General features: G+C 46.9%; 1 protein-coding gene across 3 annotated transcripts; it reads right to left on the minus strand.

Moving 5' to 3' along the window:
* Positions 1 to 749: 749 nt before the first annotated feature.
* AK2 (adenylate kinase 2) lies at positions 750 to 21415 on the minus strand. Of its 3 annotated transcripts, XM_059136511.1 has the most exons (7): positions 21228 to 21409; positions 13024 to 13149; positions 10368 to 10478; positions 10141 to 10235; positions 4894 to 4966; positions 3556 to 3751; positions 750 to 1635 (listed from the first exon to the last, which is right to left on the minus strand). In XM_059136511.1, exons 1-7 carry the CDS (start codon positions 21324 to 21326, stop codon positions 1631 to 1633), a joined length of 705 nt encoding a protein of 234 aa, XP_058992494.1. In that variant the 5' UTR covers positions 21327 to 21409; the 3' UTR covers positions 750 to 1630. The 3 variants fall into 3 exon arrangements, with proteins under 3 accessions (XP_058992494.1, XP_058992493.1, XP_058992495.1); XM_059136510.1 differs by lacking the exon at positions 750 to 1635 and having other exon boundaries at positions 3384 to 3751; positions 21228 to 21412; XM_059136512.1 differs by lacking the exons at positions 750 to 1635; positions 3556 to 3751; positions 10141 to 10235 and having other exon boundaries at positions 4895 to 4966; positions 21228 to 21415.
* Between the last annotated feature and the right edge of the window lie 1597 nt (positions 21416 to 23012).

Here is a 23012-nt window from a genome sequence, read left to right on the forward strand (position 1 = left end):
TCAGAACAAGCAAGCCTGGAGAATGGCGGTGCTTCCAGCCCAGCTTCCTCTGGTTTCGGGAATAGCAGTCATTTCTCAGAAGCTGGCCTGACAGAGGCGACTCTTTCAAAGAGCCTGAGAGCTTCAGCTTGGCTCTTTTGCTGAGCAGGAAATGGATTTATAAAGAAGCAACCGGGAGTGTTGAAGAGACAGCTGAAGAGACAGCCAAAAATCTGGCCTAGGGATGAGAAGCACTGGCTTTCTAGGCTGCGGACAGCTGTCCACTCAACAATCCTCCAGCCCGGCACGAAGCAGATATTTTTGTATATATTCTGATCCAACTAACACTTATCAAGTGTCTGCTGTGTGCCAGGCGCCAAGCACAAAGCTTCTTTTTATAAACTTCATTTAATGCCAACAAGTTTGAGAAGGTGGCATCACACCCCTTTTCTCAGACAAGGAAACAGGAGCAGAGTAAACGACTGGCCGGGATTCCTCGCACATCCTCTGAGCTCCGAGCACAGCGCGGTCGCCGCGAAGCCGAGCTGCCTTGTCCTTAGGGGCAAGAAAAGCCTGCCTGCATCTGAGCTAAAGTTCAAGAGGTCGCGTGGCTCATCTTAGGAGCACACACGTGGACCTTCCTGCCTTGTGACTTCTAGTGACAAGAAGGAGTTTCCAAGCCAGATTCAGAATTCAATGCCTTTTTTCCCTCCTAGCCCAGATCCCCTCAAAAAAAAAAAAAAAAAAAAAAAAAAAGCCACAACAGGGGATACAAATTTTTAACATACTTTATTGATTTAGGGGCCAAACAAGGCAGCATTTGGTCAGTTAAGAAAGGCACCTCATTGAAAATAATACATCACAGTGCTGACGAGTGATCCCAGTCACAGGATTTGAGGATGGAAAGGACAATCTTTGGATGACGTTGCTTAGGGCACTTGCTCATTTATTAATAAGGGTCCCTTCCCACATTATGGATGCAAAATGGCAAGAGTGCAGGGATGCTGGGTGGCTGCTGGGAGCTGACCCATGAGAACAGGGCGGGAACCAGTACACAGCAGTATGTGGTTGAGGAGGGAGACCAGCCCCGTCTACCCCCAACTCCAGTAAACTTGATTGGCTGAGCCACGGCCCCTTGAACATGCCCCCTCCCAATCTTCCCAATGCAGAGATGATCTTTTGATCTCACGGTCTCAAGGGAACCAGGGCCAGGAGTCGAACCACCGCCATTCCAGGCTTTTGGAAAGACGGGGCAACAGTCTGACTTCCTGCATTCTCAGGCTGGCAACCCATGAGGCTCTGAGATAAAAACTGAGGTCTTAGGACATTTGGCTTTAAAAAATATTGTCACCAATCCACAGTAAAGGAAACCTGGCTTCCTTAGAAACAATACTGTACCTCCCTATTTCTATTTACAGCCTCTAATCAGGTTTTTTAAAAAAAATTAATTTCCCCCTTTTTCAGACTCCTCTATGACGTGTGAAAGAGACGGCCTATCCCATTGTTGCTCTCCGTTACTCCTTTTGGGCCCTCGCCATTCCTCCCTCTCCATCCTCACCCTGACCACCCCTCCCCTCTGCCCAGCACCTAAGAGCAGGGATCACGCCGCGGGGTGATGAACAGTGGTGCAGTCTCGCCTGGCCTTCTGCTACTAGGCTGAAATAGAGAGGAAACAAGAGAGAACAAAATGGGTTTTTAAAAACCAAGTAAATATCAGGGAAGGCTGGCATGCATGTCCCAGCAACCAAATGCATCAGACACTGGACATTTCTGTCGGGAGAAAGCTCTCATGCCTGCTGAGGTTAAGGCCATGTAATTAAATGAAGCAAAAATCTAAATCCTGACCACCCCCCAAAGGACATATGCATCCTGCATGTTCTAGGTTCACCAGCAGCCCAAATATGCACATGTGAATGTATAGATAGGTGACAAGTATTTGAGGAGGATCACACACATTCAATTAGCAAACACTCAAGGCCAGCCACCTCAAGGCCAAGTGGCTGCAGCTGTCCCCTGGGAAAGGCGAGTGGACTCCAGGATCTGTGAGGTCTCCCTCCCCCAGAGAAGGGCCCCAAGCCACTGCAGACACAGCTTATAGTTTTGGTTTCACTCCTCTTCCCTGAAGTCATGTGCTTCCCAGAAATGCCCCATGGCAGACTAGGTTTCTGTTCAGAATGGGCGGAGTTAGTTTACAGGCAGGGAGGCAAGGCAGAGCAGAGCTGGCAGACACTCACTTGAACCAGACCAAAGGGAAGCAAGATAGCCACGTACCCATGCCCAGCTTCCAGGTGGACAGGGGACAAGCCCTCTCAGAGTTCCACAGACAGCAGGAGACTCAGGTCAGACGGGGACTGGGACTCTAGAGCTCACTGCACCAAGTCAGCAGATTGTGCCAGGGCTGGCGACGTTATTTACTGGGCCTGCCACTGGTTTTCCAATGGTTTTTCCAGAAGCTGCTGTTTTGTGGCCTCTTCCAACAGTCTATTAATTCACCTGTTTGCCACAAGTCAAATAGCACAGCATGGACCTCAGGAAATGCTTAATAGATGGAGAACTGAAGTTAGGAGTAAAAGCTGGTTCCTGTCATAGTTGATCTTATTTTGGGTGATCTTTTCTTGGGGAGTCTGTGGAGAGAGTCTGAGTTTACAAGAGACACATCTGATTGCGGTTTCATATCCTGCAGAGACTGGGTTTGAGTAAACTCTAATGAGGCCAAGAACAGAGCACCTCCAAATCAGTTTTGTTCGTACTTGGACTGAGACCAACATTAAAAAATGCAAACAAACCAACCTACCCTGGTCTCTCTGGGAAGTGGCCTGGCTGCTCTCAGATGCCCTGCCTGGATGTTCGGAAGGCAGCATGAATTCAAGAGGACCATTGACTTGGGTTTAATTCTTTGGCAACAATTGGGTTTCTACACACGGGGCCCAAGGGGTCCCTACTTTACAGCACTGTGAAATCACCGAAATTTTCCATCTTAGCCTAGATCTTTCTATGGTGATACCTCTACCAGTTATTTCTGAAATCTGTAGTGTATATGCCCTTTTCTTTTCACTGAGGGGAAAAAAAAAAGAACAATCCCCATCCACATACTGACTTGTGGCTTTTCACTGTGGGGTAGAAAACAAGTGGGAACCTTGGCCCTGCTTGACTTCATGTGATCCTGGACTCCTACTCAGCTGTTGGGAGAGGGACCATGAGGTTCTAGAACTGCGGTGCCTGGCAGATATCTGAGTTAGGTTATCTTGGTAAAAATAAATAAAAATCAAGACTATGGCTAAAGAAGTAAACAGCTGGGAGAGCAATCTTGCCTGTACCTTAGAAAAAAGGAAGAGTGTACATGTATTTAAATCAACGAACACACGCACGCACACACACAGATGAGATGAGAGTTGCACACACGCTAAAGAGACATCAAGCAAGCGCTTTTTTAATCAGTATAACAAATGGTATTCTCGCTGGCCTCAGGAAGCTTCCCTCTGCCTGCTCTGTAATTCCCACCCTCCCTCAACAGGGATAGGAAGAAAGAAATTCCTTTTTGGACCCAACATTAGATAAACATAACCAAGTCTTTACATGTGGCTTTGGAGAAGGCCGCTAGGATGCTGGCAAACACGACATCGGGGGTCTGGGTGGCATCGATGACAGAGTGGATCCCTCGTTTCCTGTAGTATTCCACCAGCGGGATGGTCTGAGAGTGGTAGGCCTCCAGGCGGATCTTCAAGGCCTTCTCATTATCATCTGATCGTCGGATCAAGGGCTCCCCAGTGACCTGAGAACAGGAAGGGGGCAGTGAAAGTCTGGGACAGTTAGCAAGGTTCCTTATCTGATGATGCCAGGTGCAGACATACGATGCTGTCTGCTCCCAAAGTCCATCAGAGGGAAAGAAAGATGATCTAGATCCCCTCCACTGTGGAACTCTAAATAGCTTTGCGACTCCCAGGAAGTTGGTCCTAGGAGGAGACCAACTAGTCCGGAGCAGCCGGGCAGCCTGAGGCAGCAAAGTGTGAGGAAGGGGCTGAGCTTCTGCACAGGCTGCTTGGCTTCCAAGATGAACACTTCTAGGATCAGAAGCAGGAAAGATACAGGCCCTCGAGACTGAGAATACATAAAAAATCAGAGATGCATTTGCCATTGTAACCTTAGTTGGCAAAGTATTCGGTGTTTTCACTAGGGCATCGGCCATCAGTGTTGTAGAAGTGGCAAGTAAATGAGAAAGAACTCTGAATGGCAGAGTTCCCAATCGTGGGATACGTGGCTACACTGACACGAGGGTTCTGAAACCTGTAGGACCTGACGAACTTGTCTGCAGGGACAAAGGCAAACCCAGGATTCTCACTCTCACTTACATGTTCTAGAACAGGTCAAACAGACCTAGTACTGCAAATGTTACAGCGAACATGTACAAGACCCTCCTTGTCACATCTGAAAGTCACTGCAGACTGGGCACTTGGCAACGTTAATCCAGCCTAAACAGTCTGAATCTGTTGGACACAGCAGAGTCAACAGAGAGGACATTCTTCTAAAGTTAGGACCGATCAACACATCTCTCTTCAGTCCTGTTCTCCCAGCTTGGCTCTGCCTCTGGGCTTCCAAGCAGCCCTCTCCTGAGGTTAGTCAATCATTTAGATCACCATGATAACAGAGAGGGGCTGCGTTAGACCAAAGACAGGTATAAACTGGGCACTGTGAAGTAGCCAGTGCTGGTAGCTACCTCAAAGTCAAATAAACCACCCGGGGAAGGCGCTGTGTAGACAGAAGGGCCACGGCACATGAGGTTTACTTGGTAGTGGTATTTCTCATGGTTAAGTTAATCATATTGGTAGGAATAAAGAGAAGATGGAAAGAACAGAGAACAGAAAGGAAGAAAGGGGAAGGAAGGAAAAGGAAATTTCCTGTCCTGGGTTTACATACGTCATCTTTCATGTGTTCCTTTGGGGGGTTGAACTCCTCGTGGTAGGAACGGCCACTCAGAGGGTGAATCAGCCTGAAAGACAGCAAACGAACATGAGTCAGGTTGCCTGAAAGTACCCCGGCACCCCAGGGGTCTCCAGGTTGATAAGCAATGACAGAGGAGCTGGACATGAGGACTTTATCCAGCCAGAACCCTGCCATAGGCGTCTCTCGCTTGGGAAGATAGCCGGGCTTCCAGGAAGCTTATGCCAGAGGGAGTATGTTTTCTACTTCGACCTAATATGATAATGACCGTCTGGCTGCCGAGGCTGGCGTTAAGCACCTAACTCAGGAACCCGGTGCTGGTCTTACACAGCCCTTCATTTTATTCACCCACTCGCCCAACAGACGTTTATTTTATTAAGTGCTTAGTCCGACTCTGGTGTCATACTGAATCCAGGGGCCGCACTGCAATGAATCAAGATGCCTGATCAAAAGCAGCACTTACTCTAGTGGGAGGGACAAATGAGGAAAAAAACGAAAATAAATGTGACTATCCTTTAATAGAGATTTGTACAACATGCCATGGAGGCCAGAGGACAAAGAAGCTAACCCTATTTTCTATCCCAGTTCGGTTACAAAGACCAGAAAGGTGTGATGGCGAAGAATTATGTCCTTTAGATGCAAACAGCACCAGACAGGGTGGCACTCCTGAAGCATCGGAGGGCCAAGCTATACGAACATTGGCACCAGGGGAAAGGACTTACTCAACAAGTTAGGAAGTGCCCAAGAATTAAGTGTTTAGTGGGTGCTGAAAACGTAGCTGGGCACCCCATCTCTGCCGGGCCCCCTTGGGCCGGAAACTCGAGTTCCTTACTGTAAGGGGCCATGCCACGGGAGCCTAGAAACCTAAGAAGGGAGGAAGGCAGGCCAAACACTGCCCAGCAGCCACGGACCATCTAGTTTGCCACGTTTGTGCAGACCTGGGTCTTCTTACTGAATGGATGCCTGCTCTCCTGATGAAGGTCTGTTACACCAGAGCTTCCCAACATTTTTCACCTCTTGGTGCCGGCGGAAGCATTTATGTGTTAAGCACTTGCGTGCTTCCCCTCCGGAATAGCCCAGGCCTACCCAGCTGCTCTGATGGCTGAGGGGATCCACATCTCGGCACATCCGTTGCTAAAGTCCGGGTCAGACTATCAAAGCCTGGGCAGGGGCGCGCAGGTGGCTCAGTCGGTTGAGCGTTGGACTCTTGGCTTCAGCTCAGGTCACAATCTCAGGGCTGTTAGATCAAGCCCTGCATCGGTTTCCACACAGAGCAGTCTGCTTGAGATTCTCTCTCCCTCTCCCCCTTCCTCAGTTTCGACAGCACACTTTTGGGGTGCTAAGTGGTCCATTTACAGCACTGGTGGGGGCAAGGTGATGGCTGAGTAGAACAGGCTACACTGATGGCTATGCCTGTTGTCAGGCCCTTTTATTTGAGTCACTGGTGAAGTTCCTCTGGTGCCTCTATTGGGAGACCTGGGGAAAGGTTGCGGGGCTCAGCTACAGCTTTCCCTCTGCAAAGGGTTGCAAGCTCGAGACATGGACCATGATTCTTCCCCTTCTGGAAAGCACAAGGCACCCAGCAGCCAGGCTGCAGCAGACCTGACTCTTTCATTTCCACATCCCTACATCTCTCGCTTACTTTGATTCCCTCAGCCCTCCAGATACAGACAACACATGGCTCCTTCCCTGCTCTCAGACTTCATTTTAAGAGGAATGCCAGGCTCACTCCCCAGAAGGGCAACAAAACAAAGTCCAAGATCCAAGTTTTCAAAGTGGAACTGGTCTCAGTACCAACCACAACAGCTCTAAGGACCACTGAGCCTGACCTAGTGGTGGGGGTCGTGATGGGGAGGGACATGAGCTGGGATTCTAGAGCCGTTGGTCTCGAGGAGGACACTTCAGATGGCTGTTTTCTCAGCCACAAAGGGTGGACGGCTTGAGACATTAGGAGAGGAGCACCTGGGTGGCTCAGTGAGTTAAAGCCTCTGCCTACGGCTCAGGTCATGATCCCAGGGTCCTGGGATCGAGCCCCACATCGGGCTCTCTGCTCAGTGGGGAGCCTGCTTCCCTTCCTCCCCTTCTACTTGTGATCTGTCTTTCAAATAAATAAATAAAATCTTAAAAAGAATGCTTAAGAATCACTGAGAAAGTTTAAAAAAAAAAAAGGGAAAAAGAAAAAAAAAGAGACATTAGGACAGCCAACTGGCAGGATAATTAGGATATCGGACAGCCAACACTGAGAAAGTTAAAACCCATAACCGCCAACCATACATATTCAAGACATAAAGTAATGACTCATAATATCGTCAGAAGTGAGGTCAGAGCTAATCAAAATTTACAGTGCATTTTTATCATGTCAGATTTAAATAAGATTCAAATTAAACCAACTAGTCCCTGCCACTTTTTCTTCCAACCCTCACTGTAGTGGACCAGGAGGCAGAAAGCCCACTTTCAGTGCTAGTTCTGCCACTAATCCAGAGTGAATCTGAAAAAACTGCTTTACCAGTCTGGTGTGTCCTTCTCTGTGAGGGAGGTGGTTGCACCGTATCACTCACCCCCAAACCCAGACCCTGGGTCTTCTTCATGCTCTACAACAACCTTATAATTTGCTCTTCGGCATATCTTCATTCCCCACCAGCCAACCCCAGTCAAAAGCCTCCACAACTCCACGTGGGGATCAGAATCATCCTCCTAGGTGGGCTCTTGTCTGTTTCTCTTTTGCCCCAGTTTAGCCTGTATGCCAGGGCCAAACTAATGTTCTTAGAATGCTGCTCCTGCCCTGACACCTCATGGCTTACAAACGTCCCATGACTCCCAATCTGTCTACCCTCTTCACCCTGGCCAACCTTTCCCAGTCAAGCGCCCATCTGTTCTTCCCAATAGCACTTTTTCTACCATCCAGCCCTGCAGATCACTCCTCCAACTCCGGAAATAAATAAATAAAATAGATAAATAAAATAAACTCTGCCACCACCCCTAGAGCTAGAGGCCCTCCCCTAACCTGTACTCATTCCCACCTCTACTCCCGTCCTGGAAAGCCTCGCCGAAATCCTCTCCGTCCAGGAAGGCCATGTTTGACATTACATCTCTCCTAGGCAGCCTTCCCTTTGCGCTCCCAGGCTCGCTCCTTAGGACTACGTTAATCAGCCCAGGTTTCTCGTATGGCTTGTAGACTCTCTGAGGTCAGAGACGGGCACATTGTTCTTCTGTACCCTCCAGTATGGCACTACACACAGAACAGGCACCCAGAAACATGGGCTGATCGATGCAAAGGCCTCCAGCGTCAATAAAGTGGATCCCACCATATCTAACGTAGCCCCTCAGGAAAACACCTGTCAACACTCACCCCGCTGTCTGTTTACATGTCTATCTCTGCCCTTGTAGATATGAACTACAGACCCATAGAAAAAATGTACATCTTCATGAGGAAATCAACTTAGTAAAATTTACAACAAGAAAACATTCTCCTTCTAATTAATTCCAAAAGTTTACACGTACTAGGACGGTCACAGCATTAAATTAACAGCAGACAACTATAAAAAACACAACCGTACCACAATAAGGGGACAAGGGAGTAAATGATGGCCCGTCTACTGTGAAATACCGCGCAGCAAGCAAAAATAATGGTCACAGATGTCTGGGTCAAGATGGCAGACTGACTACCTTCCTGAGACTCCATCAAAATGACTAAGGGATATAAAAGCTAAAAGCCACAAACCACAATAAAGATGAGAATGGGAGGAGGTCTATTAGTGGCCAAGATCTTCCCACATATTTCTGGAAGCGGATGGCAGAGTGGACAGGGAAACAGGGTAGAGGAAATTGTAGCCTAAAGCAGTGGCCCTTTCAGGGCAAACTTGTTCAGAAACAGAAACATATCTGTATTCAGCGGTGACTACTACAAAGAAACATGTACTTTAAAGATTGTATTTGGGGCGCCTGGGTGGCTCAGTGGGTTAAGCCGCTGCCTTCGGCTCAGGTCATGATCTCAGGGTCCTGGGATGGAGTCCCGCATTGGGCTCTCTGCTCAGCGGGGAGCCTGCTTCCCTCTCTCTCTCTCTGCCTGTCTCTCCATCTACTTGTGATTCCTCTCTGTCAAATAAATAATAAATAAAATCTTTAAAGATTGTATTTATTTACTGTTTTTTTTTTTTTTTAAGATTTTATTCATTTATTTGACAGAGAGACACAGCAAGAGAGGGAACACAAGCAGGAGAGGGAGAAGCATGCCTCCCACCAACCAGGGAGCCTGAAATGGGGCTCGATCCCAGGACCCTGGGATCATGACTTAAGCCAAAGGCAGATGCTTAACGGCTGAGCCACCCAGACACCCCTTTATTTACTGTTTTAAGTAAACTCTACACCCAATGTGGGGATCCGACCTCCAGTCCTGGGACCAAGAGTTGCATGCTTCATTTGGCTGAGTCAGCCTGGTGCTCTAAGCAACATGCACTTTATTTATTTTTAAAGATTTATTATTTGAGAGAGAGAGAGAGAGAAAGAGAAAGAGAAGGAAAGAGTGAGGGGGTGGGCAGAGAAAGAGGGAGAGAGAATCTGAAGTAGACTCCGTGCTGAGCACGGCACCGGACATAGGGTTGGATCTCACGACTCTAAGATCACGACCTGAGCCAAAACCGAAGAGTCGGACGCTTAATGGACTGAGCCCCCCAGGCGCCCTGAAACAAGTACAAAGCAATAGTGGGTTTGGCTGAGGTGGCTGTACACGAGCAAAATTTTCCTCCATTTTCTAAACTTTGTGTAAGTGGTCATATTATTTTCACACTACAAAACCTACAGCAAGGTAGGGCAACTCCCAAATGAACCCAGATTTCAGGGCACTGGATATAACCATGGAAGGAATGGAATCTTTCTGAGGTACCTACCGTAAGCAAGGCTCCAAACTACACAGGTCATGGTATGTAAAATGCACAGTGGTTCCTTGAAGTGGGTCTTATTAACCCCCCTCTATGCAGGAGGAATCAGCCTTGGATAGATTAAGAAAGTTGCCTAGGGTCAGAGTTAAAAGGTGACAGGCCTGAGATGCTGTCTGCCTTCAAACCCCTTGCTCTTCTTTCCACGTATCTCCATCGCATGTCACATACAAGACCAGCCCATGTAAAAATGGCACTACGCTGCCTGGCTGGGATGGGGCAAGAGCAATGCTGGTCTGATAAAGCTCTGAGGAGGCAGGACCAGGAGAAGCCTTCAGAGGACAAATACCTTCCTGTGATTCTTCGGATCAGCAGAGAGTCTGGGATGCTGAATTCAATCACAGAGTCAAGCTTCTCTTTCCTCTTCTCCATGAGGTCGTCGAGCTGCAAGAGAGTAGTATATGGCCCATCTAAGCTACCAGAGCTTGATCAGAGCTGTTTCCCTCAAAGGAATTACGAGATAAAGGGCCAAGAGTTCGTTTTCATGCATTAGTGACACAAATGCAAGGCACCTACCATTTCTGCCTGTCTCACGGTCCGAGGGAAGCCATCTAGAAGAAAGCCATTTTTGCATCGAGGGGTCTCCAAATTCTTCTCAATGAGCTCCACTACCATTTCATCGCTCACCTGGAAGTTAAGAACGAGACAGCCTTGGGTTTAAATCTGTTAATTAGGTGACATGAGCCCAACTCCAGGGCCACAAGTTTGTGTCTGTATAACCTGATTAAACAGCATGTTTTCTTGACCCCAAAGAAGCAAATATTAGAGCAAATGTGGAATGGCTCCACATGCCAAAGAAAATTCAGTTTCATGATTTTTGTGGTTGCCACATATGTATTCTCTTGTGTCCCAACTATCTGGGTGAGGGAAGAGGATCCCACTGCCCGTCACCTGGACAGGAGGTTCTCATGTCTGAGGTCCTGAGGACCTCACCAGCCATTAGCCAGGATCCTTTCCATCAGATAATAGCTCATCAGCTGTCCTCAAGGCACAAGAAAGATGAGGGCTTCTGGCTGAGAGATCACTGAGGAGGGCTCCATGGGAGAATGGGGCTCGACCAAAATGCAGGAAGGTACCAACCTTCCCTGTTTCACAATTCTGATCAGGCGAACAGTAAAGTGGTTCAGGCCATCCTGGACATGAGGTAACAGAGAAGGCTGCTGAACTGGCAAGACTGGGTCAGAGCCAAGGAAATGAGGTACCAGCCCAACGCACCTCTTAGTTGCTCTAAAAGCCCTAATGAGGACTCCTCCAGCTTCTAAAAACTGGTTTTCCTCCTGAGCTTTCATAGAAACAGAGTTCCCTACCAGTATGACCGTGAAGGTGGCTAACACTTTTATCTCCTGGGACCCGCTGTGAACCTGGGGACAAAGTACAAGCTCTGTGACGAAGTGAAGGCTGGAGATAAGCAATCTCATGGCCATACCCCAATTTTTTCTCAGTACAAGATCTTATGCCAAGACCCAAAGTCCAAACTATCTAGCTTTCTGGCTTAGCTCAAGGTCTCACAAGCACGAAGGGAAAGCTAGAGATAAAGGGGCAAGTGGGCGAGTAGGGGTACCCCAGATACAGCTATGCAATCTCAAAGCCTGCCAGGAGGTAATTTGGGGATAAAGATAAAGCCAAGGCCTTCCCCGACCAACATTCTGAGATGCGAGAAGACCAGAGGGCCAAGCACAAAATGACTTCTGAAGGTGATTCCCAGATGATAAACGTACCTTTTTCTACCCCCCTTCCCCCAAAATGGTATGTATATCTGATCATCTTCATGTATGAACTTAAAATAGTGAAATGTTGGGCACCTGAGTGGCTCAGTCAGTTAATTAAGTGTCTGCCTTTGGCTCAGGTTACAATTCTAGGGTCCTGGGATCAAGTCTCGCATTGGGCTCCCCGCACAGCAGGAAGTCTACTTCTCCCTCTCTTGCTTTCGCTCTGTCAAATAAAAAAATAAAATATATATTTTAAAAATTTTATTTGTTTATTTGACAGAGAGAGAGATCACAAGTAGGCAGAACAGGAGGCGGGGGGTGGGGTGGGAGAGAAGGGAACAGACTCCCCGCTGAGCAGAGAGCCCGATGCGGGGCTCAATCCCAGGACCCCGAGATCATGACCTGAGCCGAAGGCAGAGAGGCTCAACCCACTGAGCCACCCAGGCGCCCCTAAAAAAAATAAAATCTTAAAAGAAACCAGGGAAAATGTTATGGAAGCAAATGGCTTGTAACCTTGTAAGTACTTACAACACAGTGTATCTTCTTGCTCATGAATATTCTATACTAGAACCATTGTTTCTGTAGTTTAATTAAAATGTTTTCTTGGTGTTCCAGTTTATTAAAATGCCTGAAGGTGATTCCCAGAGGCCAACTCCCAGAATAACTCAGTTACAACTAAGCTCTGGCGCTAATCAAAGAAGATTTAGTAGATAATAGATTGTAACCATCCAAATAGATCAACTGGCCTACAAATGTAAGAAAATGCTATTATATCCCCCAAGTAGGAGGAATTATTACTTTCATCAGTCACCAAGCAACTCCACTGTTAGAGACACAGAACACAGTCACAAAAACAGAGTTAAAACACCCTGTGGTTTCCTGCATCCTCTCTTGGATATATCCTTGAGTTCTGGCATAGGGATGGCAGTTTCATTTCTGGCTCTAAAACCAGGGCCTATTACAAAACGCATCAGCACAAAGAACCTCAAGAATACTATAAATAGGGGCACCTGGCTGGCTTTGTCAGTAGAGCATGTGACGCTTAATCCCAGGGTTGTGAGGTCAAGGCCCACATTGGGTGTAGAACCTACTTAAAATAAAAATAAAATAAAATAAGTTAAAAAAAAAAAAGGAATACCGTGAATAAAATAAATGCCACACATTCAGAATATACCACATAACCTGCTACCCTAGAAGTCTGCAGTGGGTGAGTTTGTGAGAACACCCTGCAGCACACAGGGCTGTCCAACAGAACTTTCTACAATGATGGAAACATTCTAAAGCCGCGCTGGCTAACAAACCTTTTAAATGCCGCCAGTGAGACTGAGCAGCTGAATTTTCAATTTTCAATTCAAGGAAATCTCAATTAATACCCATGGTTCCACGTGGCTGGTGGCCACCAAGGGAGGCAGTGCAGACTGAGACGCAGGAATATCCACATTCACTGGGACCACTGAACCTACCAGTTTCCCGGCATCCATAGTGGCCTTCAGCTTTTTCCCCAGTTCTGAGCCAGACGCAACCATGGCCCTCAGCATGTCCCCAGTGGCCAAATGGCAGACGCAGAAGTTTTCGGCCAGTTTGGGTGCCTGTGGAGGGGAAGATGAAAACAAAGACAGAATTAATACTGAAGGCCCTGGCATCAGGCTGCCCAAGGGTGAGTCTGGCCCTGTCACTGGCTCAGTGGACTGTGGCCAATGCCCGATTTCCTTACCTGGAATAGGGATAAAAGTACCAGATGTTATAGTCCAATGTAGAACAATTATAGGGTCACAGTAAGATTTCTACGACAGAATCCCTGTAAAGCACTGAAAACTGCACCTAGCACACGGGAAGTGGTCATAAATATTAGCTATTCTCACAACTTCCACCAGATACGCCCTAGTGACACAAAAGCCTCAGTTTACAAATGGGAAGAATCAAAACAGCAGTATCAGTACCTCTCAGGGTTGCTGCGAAGTTTATTTATTTTAAAAAAGATTGTATTTATTTATTTGACAGAGAGACACTGTGAGAGCAGGAATACAAGCAGGGGGAGTGGGAGAGGAAGAAGCAGGCTTCCTGCTGAGCAGGGAGCCACCCAATGTGGGGCTCGATCCCAGGACCCTGGGATCATGACCTGAGCCGAAGGCAGATGCTTAACTGACTGCATCACCCAGATGTCCCTTTATTTATTTAAAGATTTACTTTTTATTTTTTAAAGATTTATTTATTTACTTATTTGACAGATAGAGATCACAAGTAGGCTGCGGGGGGAGGGCAGGGAAGGCTCCCTGCTGAGCAGACAGCCTGATGCGGGGGCTCAATCCCAGGACCCTGAGATCATGACCTGAGCCGAAGGCAGACACTTAACCCACTGAGCCACTCAGGCGCCCCTATTTTAAGATTTTTATTTTGAAGTAATCTCTATGCCCAATGTAGGGCTCAAATTTAGGACCTAGAGATTAAGAGTCATACCCGCGGAGGAGGCCAAGCGCCCCAGCTGCTGAAAAGTTGAAATGAGTGTAGATCAACCACTCAGCACAATGCCTGGTATATAATGTGTTGAATGAACATTTGCCAAAGGAATGAATGCGCCACAGTCAAGTGCCAGGGGTCTGGGATGTAGCCCGGGGCCAGCTGAGGAATGCGGGTTTCCCCCCAGGCACATCTGGTTCTTCCCCTTTCCTCTCAGAGGCTCAGTTTTCTGGTCTGTTTAAGTCGAATGGAAACAGTAGCAGGCCCTCCATCACTGGGCTGATGGGATCAAATGGAGCTCGACATGTATACACCGGGACAGACACAGAGTAAACACTCAGTGAACTTTAGCTGGCACTGCAGCCCCAGCCCTAATTCCACGTTCATTCATAGAGAAAGAAAACACTGAAGCCCCCTCCAAGAACCCTGCTGGGAGCCAGGAAAACAAGACATGGATTCTGGCCTCTACAGGCTCCTAGTTTGGTGGACAATACAGCAGAATAAAGACCAGAACAGGAAGAACTCTGAACAATACAACAGGAGTACTCTCCTCACCCCAGCCCCCCACCCCCACAGAATCAGTTCAAGAAGCTTGATATTTAGTGTTCTGGTTCAACTGTTTCATAAAATAAGTAGGGTTGGATTCTTATTCAAGCCAGTGCATTGGGAGTTTTCTTAGTTGCACACAGGAAAGGGAAATAGATGAGGCTCAGTGTAGCAAATTCCAGTTTGATTCATGGACTGATTCAGTTCAAGCAAAGACATGACTTCACAGCAAAATGGAATCCAGATGAAGAACGTGTTAAAAACTGCACTTTGGAAAACCAGTGAGGGTCAGGACTCTCTGGCAATGGAAAACCTTCTGGCCCTCCAGGTTGGCGTGGTGGCCACACTCCCAGAGAACTGTGCTTTTCTGCCAATCTTTCTTGTTGGTTGTTGAAGTTAATCTGGGGGAACATTCTGGAGACTGGGCTTGTGCGTTTCGGGATGATGGGATTCTACAGATGTGTGACCTTGGGCCAGTTACATTACTTCTCAGCATGTTTCTTCACCAGTCAGTTGGGGATGTCTATCTACTTGATTGGGCTATAGTAAGGATAACAACATTGGGCTGTTTTGAGGAAGTAAGTACCCAAAACATTAAGAAACACAGTAGGCATTTAATAGAAGAGTTCCCTCCATGGTCTTTCTTTTTTGCATTTCTCCACAGAAATGCAACCTACAGAAGCATTCGGATGAAATAACTTTGGACTGTTTAATCCCCATCCCCTCACACTTCAAGATTATGCTTCAGGGCACTGCTTCTACTCCAGACCACCTGGAGATGCTGCTAAAATGCAGATTCTGATTCCACAGGACAGGGCCTGAGCATCTGCATTTTTAACAAGCTGGTAGGCCTGGCTGTCCTGTTGGCCCCTGGACCACACTCTTGCTGCTTGAGGCCCTGAGCCACTTGTGTCTCACTGGCCACCTCTGAGAGAACCCTGTCGGAGAAGAGGAGGGCTTTTGTGGGGGGCATGGGTAAGAATGGCTGAAACCACCAGACAGGCAGCATGGTGGATGGGTTTAATGTCTTCGGTCTTCAGTGTATTACCACAGTCATCTGGGGCATATGCTAAAAATATAAAGCCAGGCCCACCCTTAAAGTTTCTGCCTGAGCGGTTCTCAGGCAGCACCCAGGGATTCTCATGCACAGTCTGTGAAACCCCCGGGGGCAGTGGGACAAGACTGGATTTTTGGTGGTACAGATCTGGGTTGGAAACTAGGACCCACAATTTACTCACTGTGCTCCCCCTGAACAAGTTATGCGGCCTTCTTAAAGCCACAGTGTCTTGTCTTCATCCCTGGAGTCCAGACAATAATGTCTACTCTCAGAGCTATAATGGGGACTTAATAAAATTACGTATGCAGAAGCATTCAGCACAGTGTCTGGCATTCAGAGAAATAAAGGGAAGCTATTAGTTGCTGAGGTTTGATTTAATCTCAAACTCATGTGTTTTCTCACTTTGAAATTACCTCTCTGCCTCTGTCTTTCCCATTCCCACGTCCCATGCTCCTGAATATGTAGCTGGAATCATCTCCTAAAATACTGTTGGGCGTGCCCCCCACCCCCAACACCTACACACACATTCAGAAGCCTTCCATGTCTCATCAGTGCAATAGGAGAGAAGTCCAAATATCTTAGTCTAGCACTCAGTGTCCTCCATAATCAACTTCCTACACGGCCTAAGCTCTTCAAATTTACCTCCACCTTCAAATTTACCTATATATGCCTTGCACCACTGTAAACAGCAGCTCTATGGATGGTTCCCGAATACATAACGTAAGCATTTCTGAGGACCCTAGCTCCTCTCCCTTCTACTCTTCCCAAATTCTGAGCATCTCTCTCAAAATACTCCCACCTACCCCTTCTTCCTCTGATAAGGACTCATCAACATCAGTTAACTGAATGTTTGCAACATGCCAAGGAATTTTTCTATGCAGTTTTACTACAGTTCATATGCATAATATACAACAAACCCAGGAGGTAGGAACTATTTTTAATCTGTATTTTATAAATGAAATTCAGAGACTAATTGCCCAAGATCGCGTAGCTAGTAACATCAGAGCTGGCAAGCCCTAGCACTTACCCATGATATATGGCCTTATTAAAAAACAGCAATAACAACCCACAGAGCCTCAGTGGCTGTTTCTGAGGAAAGGGGGTGTGTGTGTGTGTGTGTGCACGCCTGCCTGGAAGGGAGCACAAGGAGGATTTTGCCATGCTGGCAACATTCTGTTTCTTAACACGAATATAAGCCGCTCAAGGGTAATTGTGAAAATTCATGTTGTGAGGAACCATCAAGTTGCTCACTTATGATATGTGTACCTTTCTCCATATACAGTATACCTCAATAGAAAGTTTTTTAAAAAGCACAGAAACCTGTGTTTGAGTATCACTTCTGCCTCTTAACTTACCATGGAACCTTAGGCCAGGGATTCTTCGAGACTATCTCCTCATCTATAAATTGGGGCTAACAATACCGACATTATGGGCTGGGTAGGAGGAAGAATGGAATACTCTCGACAAATGACAGTTCTTGTTTTAACCCTGAACTAATCCTAGCATTTGTCAGTCACTCCTGTGACACGTCACGCATGGTACTTCACACTGGTACGAGTTGTGCGCGTGCTGTTCGGTTTTGCCTCTACACCCAGGCTAGTGTTAACCGTGAAAGATGGTGACTCTGCTCAGGAACCAGTCATGGATTCAAATCCTGCCTTTGCTACTTCTTTCTGCTTATCCTGGGGCAAGGTACAGCATTTGAGCCTCAGTTTATTAGTACAAAGGGCATGGATAAGAACAGGACCTACCTTCTAGGGCTGTAGGTTTAAATCAGACGACACGTGGAATTTCTGACTAGGGGCCTGTCACATAACTGAGCAAAGGGTGACTATTTCCTGTACTGGATCTTCTTAAGGGCAAGGGCTGCTCTCTGCATCGCTAACACCAAAACGATCAAGCACAATATGCATAGGGTAGGAGAAAATCTAACCCAGGGTAGGAGATAGTCAATAAAAGAGCAGGGGCTTTGGAGCCATTCAGGTGGCGGATCTGCCGATAACTTGCTATGTAAACTAGAGAACAGGCCCTCTGAACTTCAGTTTCTCTAACTGTAGAAAGGGGAATAAAAGTATGGGTCTCACAGAGGTGTCATGTCGCTGCACTGATACAGCTGACAGAGACTGGCCTGCAAGAACTGGTATAAGCTGGACACATGCAAAAAATGTGAACAGGGCGACAGAGACACCTCGGTCACGCTATCTGGTTGCTGCTTGAAAATAATTTGTGAAGGGATGGGACGCCTGGGTGGCTCAGTTGGTTAAGCAGCTGCCTTCGGCTCAGGTCATGATCCCAGCGTCCTGGGATCGAGTCCCACATCAGGCTCCTTGCTCAGCAGGGAGCCTGCTTCTCCCTCTGCCTCTGCCTGCCATTCTGTCTGCCTGTGCTTGCTCTCCCCCCCACCGATAAATAAATAAAATCTTTAAAAAAAAAAAATAATAATTTGTGAAGGGAAAGTGGATGGGGAAGCAATGGCCACCAGCTGATGGTTCTTGGGGCTGGATAATGGGTACATGGGGACAAGTCTTCTTTTGTATTCAAACTTGAGGCACCTGGGTGGCTCAGTCCGTTCAGTTTGTTTGACTCTTGATTTTGGCTCAGATCATGATCTCAGAGGATGGTGAGATCAAGCCTCTTGTGGGGCTCTGCAATGAGCATGGAGCCTACTTAAGATTCTCTCTCCCTCTGCCCCACCTCCACTGCCTTCCCCCCACTCCCACCCCGGGTCATGTGCTCTCTCTCTCTCTCTTTAAAAACCCAAAAAAACCCACAAATTCTTTAAAAAAAAAAAAAAAAAGTTAGGGGGTGCCTGGGTGGCTCAGTCGGTTAAGCATCTGCCTTTGGCTCAGAGCATAATCCTGGGGTCCTGGGACTGAGCCCTGTGTTGGGCTCCCTCCTCAGTGGGAGTCTGCTTTTTTTTTTTTTTTTTTTTTGTTTTTTGTTTTTTGTTTTTTTTTTTTTTTTTTTTTTTAAAGATTTTATTTATTTATTTGACAGAGAGAGATCACAAGCAGGCAGAGAGGCAGGCAGAGAGAGAGGAGGAAGCAGGCTCCCTGCCGAGCAGAGAGCCCGATGCGGGGCTCGATCCCAGGACCCCGGGATCACGACCCGAGCCGAAGGCAGCGGCTTAACCCACTGAGCCACCCAGGCGCCCCAGTGGGAGTCTGCTTTTGCTTCTCCCTCTGCCCTCAGTCCCCCTCCCCCATCTTGTGCTTTCTAACTAACCCCCTCTCTCAAAATAAATAAAATCTTTTAAAAAAAATTAGGGAGTCACCCTAATTAGGGTGACTAAAATTAGCCTCCCTAAAAAATTAGGGAGTCACTGCTAGCTCAGTCAGTGGAGCATGAGACTTCAGATCTTGAGGTCTGTGAGTTCAAGCCCCACATTGGGGAGTAGAGCCTATTCAAAGAAAAAAAATAAATATAGGATGTGTTTGTAGACTAAATGTTGCTGGACGCTGCCACTTTGCAACCTCTGATTTATGAACACTGCTGTTTTTTACTTTTTTTTTTTTTTAAAGATTTTATTTATTTCACAGAGAAAGAGACAGCAAGAGAGGGAACACAAGTAGGGGGAGTGGGAGAGGGAGAAGCAGGCTTCCTGCAGAGCAAGAAGAGCCACCCAGATGCCCCTGCTGTTTTTTTTTTTTTAACTCCGTAAAACTACAACCACTAGTATTCTTTTTGTCCCACTTACGAAAAGAAAGGTGTACAGAGGTTAAAAGACTTGTTTCCTCAAGTCCCAATTACATCTCCTTCACTTCCACAAAGCCTTCTCTGACCAACACTTGCTGTATGCACACACCCTTATAAATCAGCTCATAAGTATAAATTCCTTCAAAACTTCCTGAATACATCACTCTTTACACTGAAATATCTGGTTGTAAGGGAAGGGAAATGTATAAGATGAGGAAGTCAATAATTATTGAACACCTGTGATGTGCCAGGTTGTCATTTGGGTAGGTAGGGATGCTTTTACACATGTATATAACACATTCTTCCAAAATCCTTGTCACCTTTTGGTCTATATGAATAAGGACCCTATTAGTCTTGTTCACTGCTATATCTCCAATGTTTGGTACTCATAAAATGCTGAATAAGTAAGGTGGGTATTATCACCATTTTTCAGGCGAAGACACTGAGATTTAGAAGTTACAAAGCTTGCTAGACTATAAAACCCTTGTCTCAGCACTGGGATGGGTTGTTCATTACACAGCTAATAAAATTATTAACTTCTGTATGAACTAAGAAAAACTAATTGATGCATTTGAGCTACCCTGTTTATAGTCACAGCAAAAATTTGCAGAGTCTGGGATTAAATATTCCTCCGCTGCAGTTTCCCTAATAACGGAGGGTGATAGCAACAGGAAAGAGACTTCAAAGTTAACGGAGGTCAAGGGGATTAGGTAACAGTGAGTTCCAAGGATGTATCAGCTCCAGCTATAGAAAAGGGTAAGTGGTCGTTCTTGACCTAGTGCCCAGAGCCAAAAAGCAATTATCACAGGAATGACCTGTATCTCCCAGACTTCCCTTGTCATCACCCACATTAATCTGTGTCCTTCAACCATTTCCAACCCTATCAAGTGCTAAGTGATGTGCTGTGTGCCAGAGGGGTCTCAAGAATGAGTTAGACAAGATCTTTTCAAGTGCTTTTCAAAATCTTTTCAAGGAGAAGTGGGCACACAGCTGTCCCCTGAGCACCATTCATTTAGGTGCTCAGGACTTTCAGGAATTCCATCTTAAGCAGCTAACAACCAACAGGAACCTGTGGCCTGGAGGGCAATGCCAGACCTTAAGCAGGAAGGGGACACTGATAATCCAACCTATGGGCTTCCAAATCTTAAAAGATCATAAATCCCAACTCTGATCTATGGGTCCATTACAGCCCCGACACCATGTGAGGATCCACAGTCTGCTAAGGTAGAAGGTAACTTTAGAGTCCAAACTCCTGGAGCCCCATGGTTCCTGAGGTTCCAGACTGCATGAAGTTAATTTTGCTATCTTCGGAAAGCAACCTAACCTCTCTGGGACTGTTTTCTTACCTGTATGTTGACACCGTCTCTCATTTCCCCAACTTAACTGGCTCAGGTAGGTTATACCTCATTTCTCTTAGAACTCTTAATCAGCACACCCCAGTTCCCCCAATGTCCCACGTGCTAAAGATGCTCCTCTGCCTTCAGTCATTAACCCTAACCAGCAAGGTTTCCCCTACACCAAATGCCTGGAACATTAACTTTGGACAAGCCACTCCCACACTGTAGGGAATCGGGGGTCCCTGACTCCACTCAGGCTGTAATATAGATACTTCAACCGAAAGCTCACCCTACCGCTCAAATCCTCTCAGCTTTTAACTCCTTAAGGAATCTAAATCAGTCCTTTGATCCCGACATGACACCTCAAGTCGAGATGCCTCCAGAACTCTAATCCTAACTCAGACTTCCCCCGATCTCCAACTGGACCCTCTCCCAAACGCCTTCCCAGAACTCTCCCACACCCTTCCTAGGCCTAGGCTCCAGGTCCCGCTCCAGGGCTATCTGGAGCTCCGGCCGTCCTGACCTTGGAGTTAGTTCCACAGGCTCTGCCGCCAAGCCCGCCCCTGCAGCTCACCTGGGTACCCTTGCCGGCCCCGGGAGGCCCCAGAAGCACGGCCCGGATGCCTTTGGGACACTCTGAGGCCGGTTCGGGCGCGGGGACGTTGGGAGCCATGGCCGCCAAGCCTCTCAGCGCTCAAGCCGCCAGCACACACCTCGCAGGTCCAGCGCTTCCAGTCTAGCGCGCCGCGCACGCCACGCACGGCCCGCTCGCCGCTAACACTGGTCCGCCGCCACGTCCGTCAGGTCGCTTCTCCCGCCCTCGAGTGTGATGGACACTTCAACTCACCAGCCATGAGGCAACGTTGTAGAAAGCTGCTTTTGATTGGACAAAATCCGTAAGGGAGTAAGGAAGGGGCGGGCCATCATATTCCGAGGCGGGGTTGGGGCTCTCGGCGGGTGTGCGGAGTGGGCGGGAAAAAGTGAAGTTAGACCTGAGGCCCGGCTAGGAGTTCCAGTTTGGCTTTGACAGTTAATGACGCCCGCAACTCCGGTAAAGTCCTTTGCAGTTGCTTCTGGGAGTGCAAATGGGCGTAATCAGTCTTAGAAGACAAGTTGATATTATGTATCAAATATCCTTTGGCCCAACAACTGCACCTCCAGGAATTAAAGATATAATCAAAGAAAGATACGTGTGAAGATTTGTGTAACAAAGACACTACTTGTAGCACAACAGCCTAAAAGCCTCAAAAAAGCAAACCAAAGAACAAAATAAAAACAAAGGCAATATCCCAAATATTCAACAAGAGATTGGTTAAATAGATTGCAACAATTTGTATTCTGAACCTCCCCATTGTATAAAATATTTAAACACATGGGAAAATGCTCACCAAACAGGATACAAAATTGCAGTTACAACAAAATCCCACTTTTGAGTTACAAGTGATGATCTTTGTACACTGTGATTACAGGAGCCTCTCCCATTCTTCTTTGTGCATGTTTATATTTTCAAAAAGTTCTATAATAAGTTCTGTAATAAACAGATACTACTTTTATAATAAGAAAACAACCTTTTTAAGTCAGGAAAAGCTTTTCTCAAAAGAGATAACTCTTGGAGATATCTCTTGGAGATATCCTTCTCAGATAAGAAAAGAATTCCTCCAGCTTTTTGGTGTGTGAAAGTTTCATCCACACCCCCTGTGAAGCAATCCTCTAGACCCTGGCAAAACTAGCCCCAAGGGCCCCTTTGGACCTTTAGTCAGGAATGTGATTATGAAACGATTATGTTTCCCCACAGGCTCTTAGCAACTTATTTTCTACATCCTAGTGGTGAATTTGCTCTTCCTTCAGTGTGACCTCTTCTATATTACCTCACAAAAGAAATGAACATTTATTCCCCCTCTCCACGTTGGACATCTACAAAGTGCCTGAACTTGAAAGAGGCAGAGATTGTTAAACCCATTTTTCAGGGAACTATGTAGTGGTTAGCCCAGAGCCACATAGTGGCAGGGTCACAATTAAGACTATGGATGATGAGCTGGTGCCCCAGAGAGCTCAGAGTTCATGGGAGTGAGGGGGAGGGTAGGGAACAAGCACATTTTTCTAGTGGAAACTTCTATGTAGCCAAAATTCACTTTATTCCAAGAAAGTCAGAGTTTATGTAGGGTTGCTGTACCCAGGACACCAGGCAAGGGGCATAGGATCAGTCTTCCCTTTCTGTCACCTATCCCTACAGTGATTTCTATCAGGCACAGATCCCTCGGGAAGGAAAGCAACTGAGACTACACAGAAATACACAGTGTAAAGTTTATTCATTCAAATTTTAATAATGTCCTAGTCTTTGGGGGGCATACTAAAGACC

The sequence above is a fragment of the Mustela lutreola genome, chromosome 10 (genome assembly GCF_030435805.1).
Source record: "Mustela lutreola isolate mMusLut2 chromosome 10, mMusLut2.pri, whole genome shotgun sequence".
NCBI lineage: Eukaryota > Metazoa > Chordata > Mammalia > Carnivora > Mustelidae > Mustela > Mustela lutreola.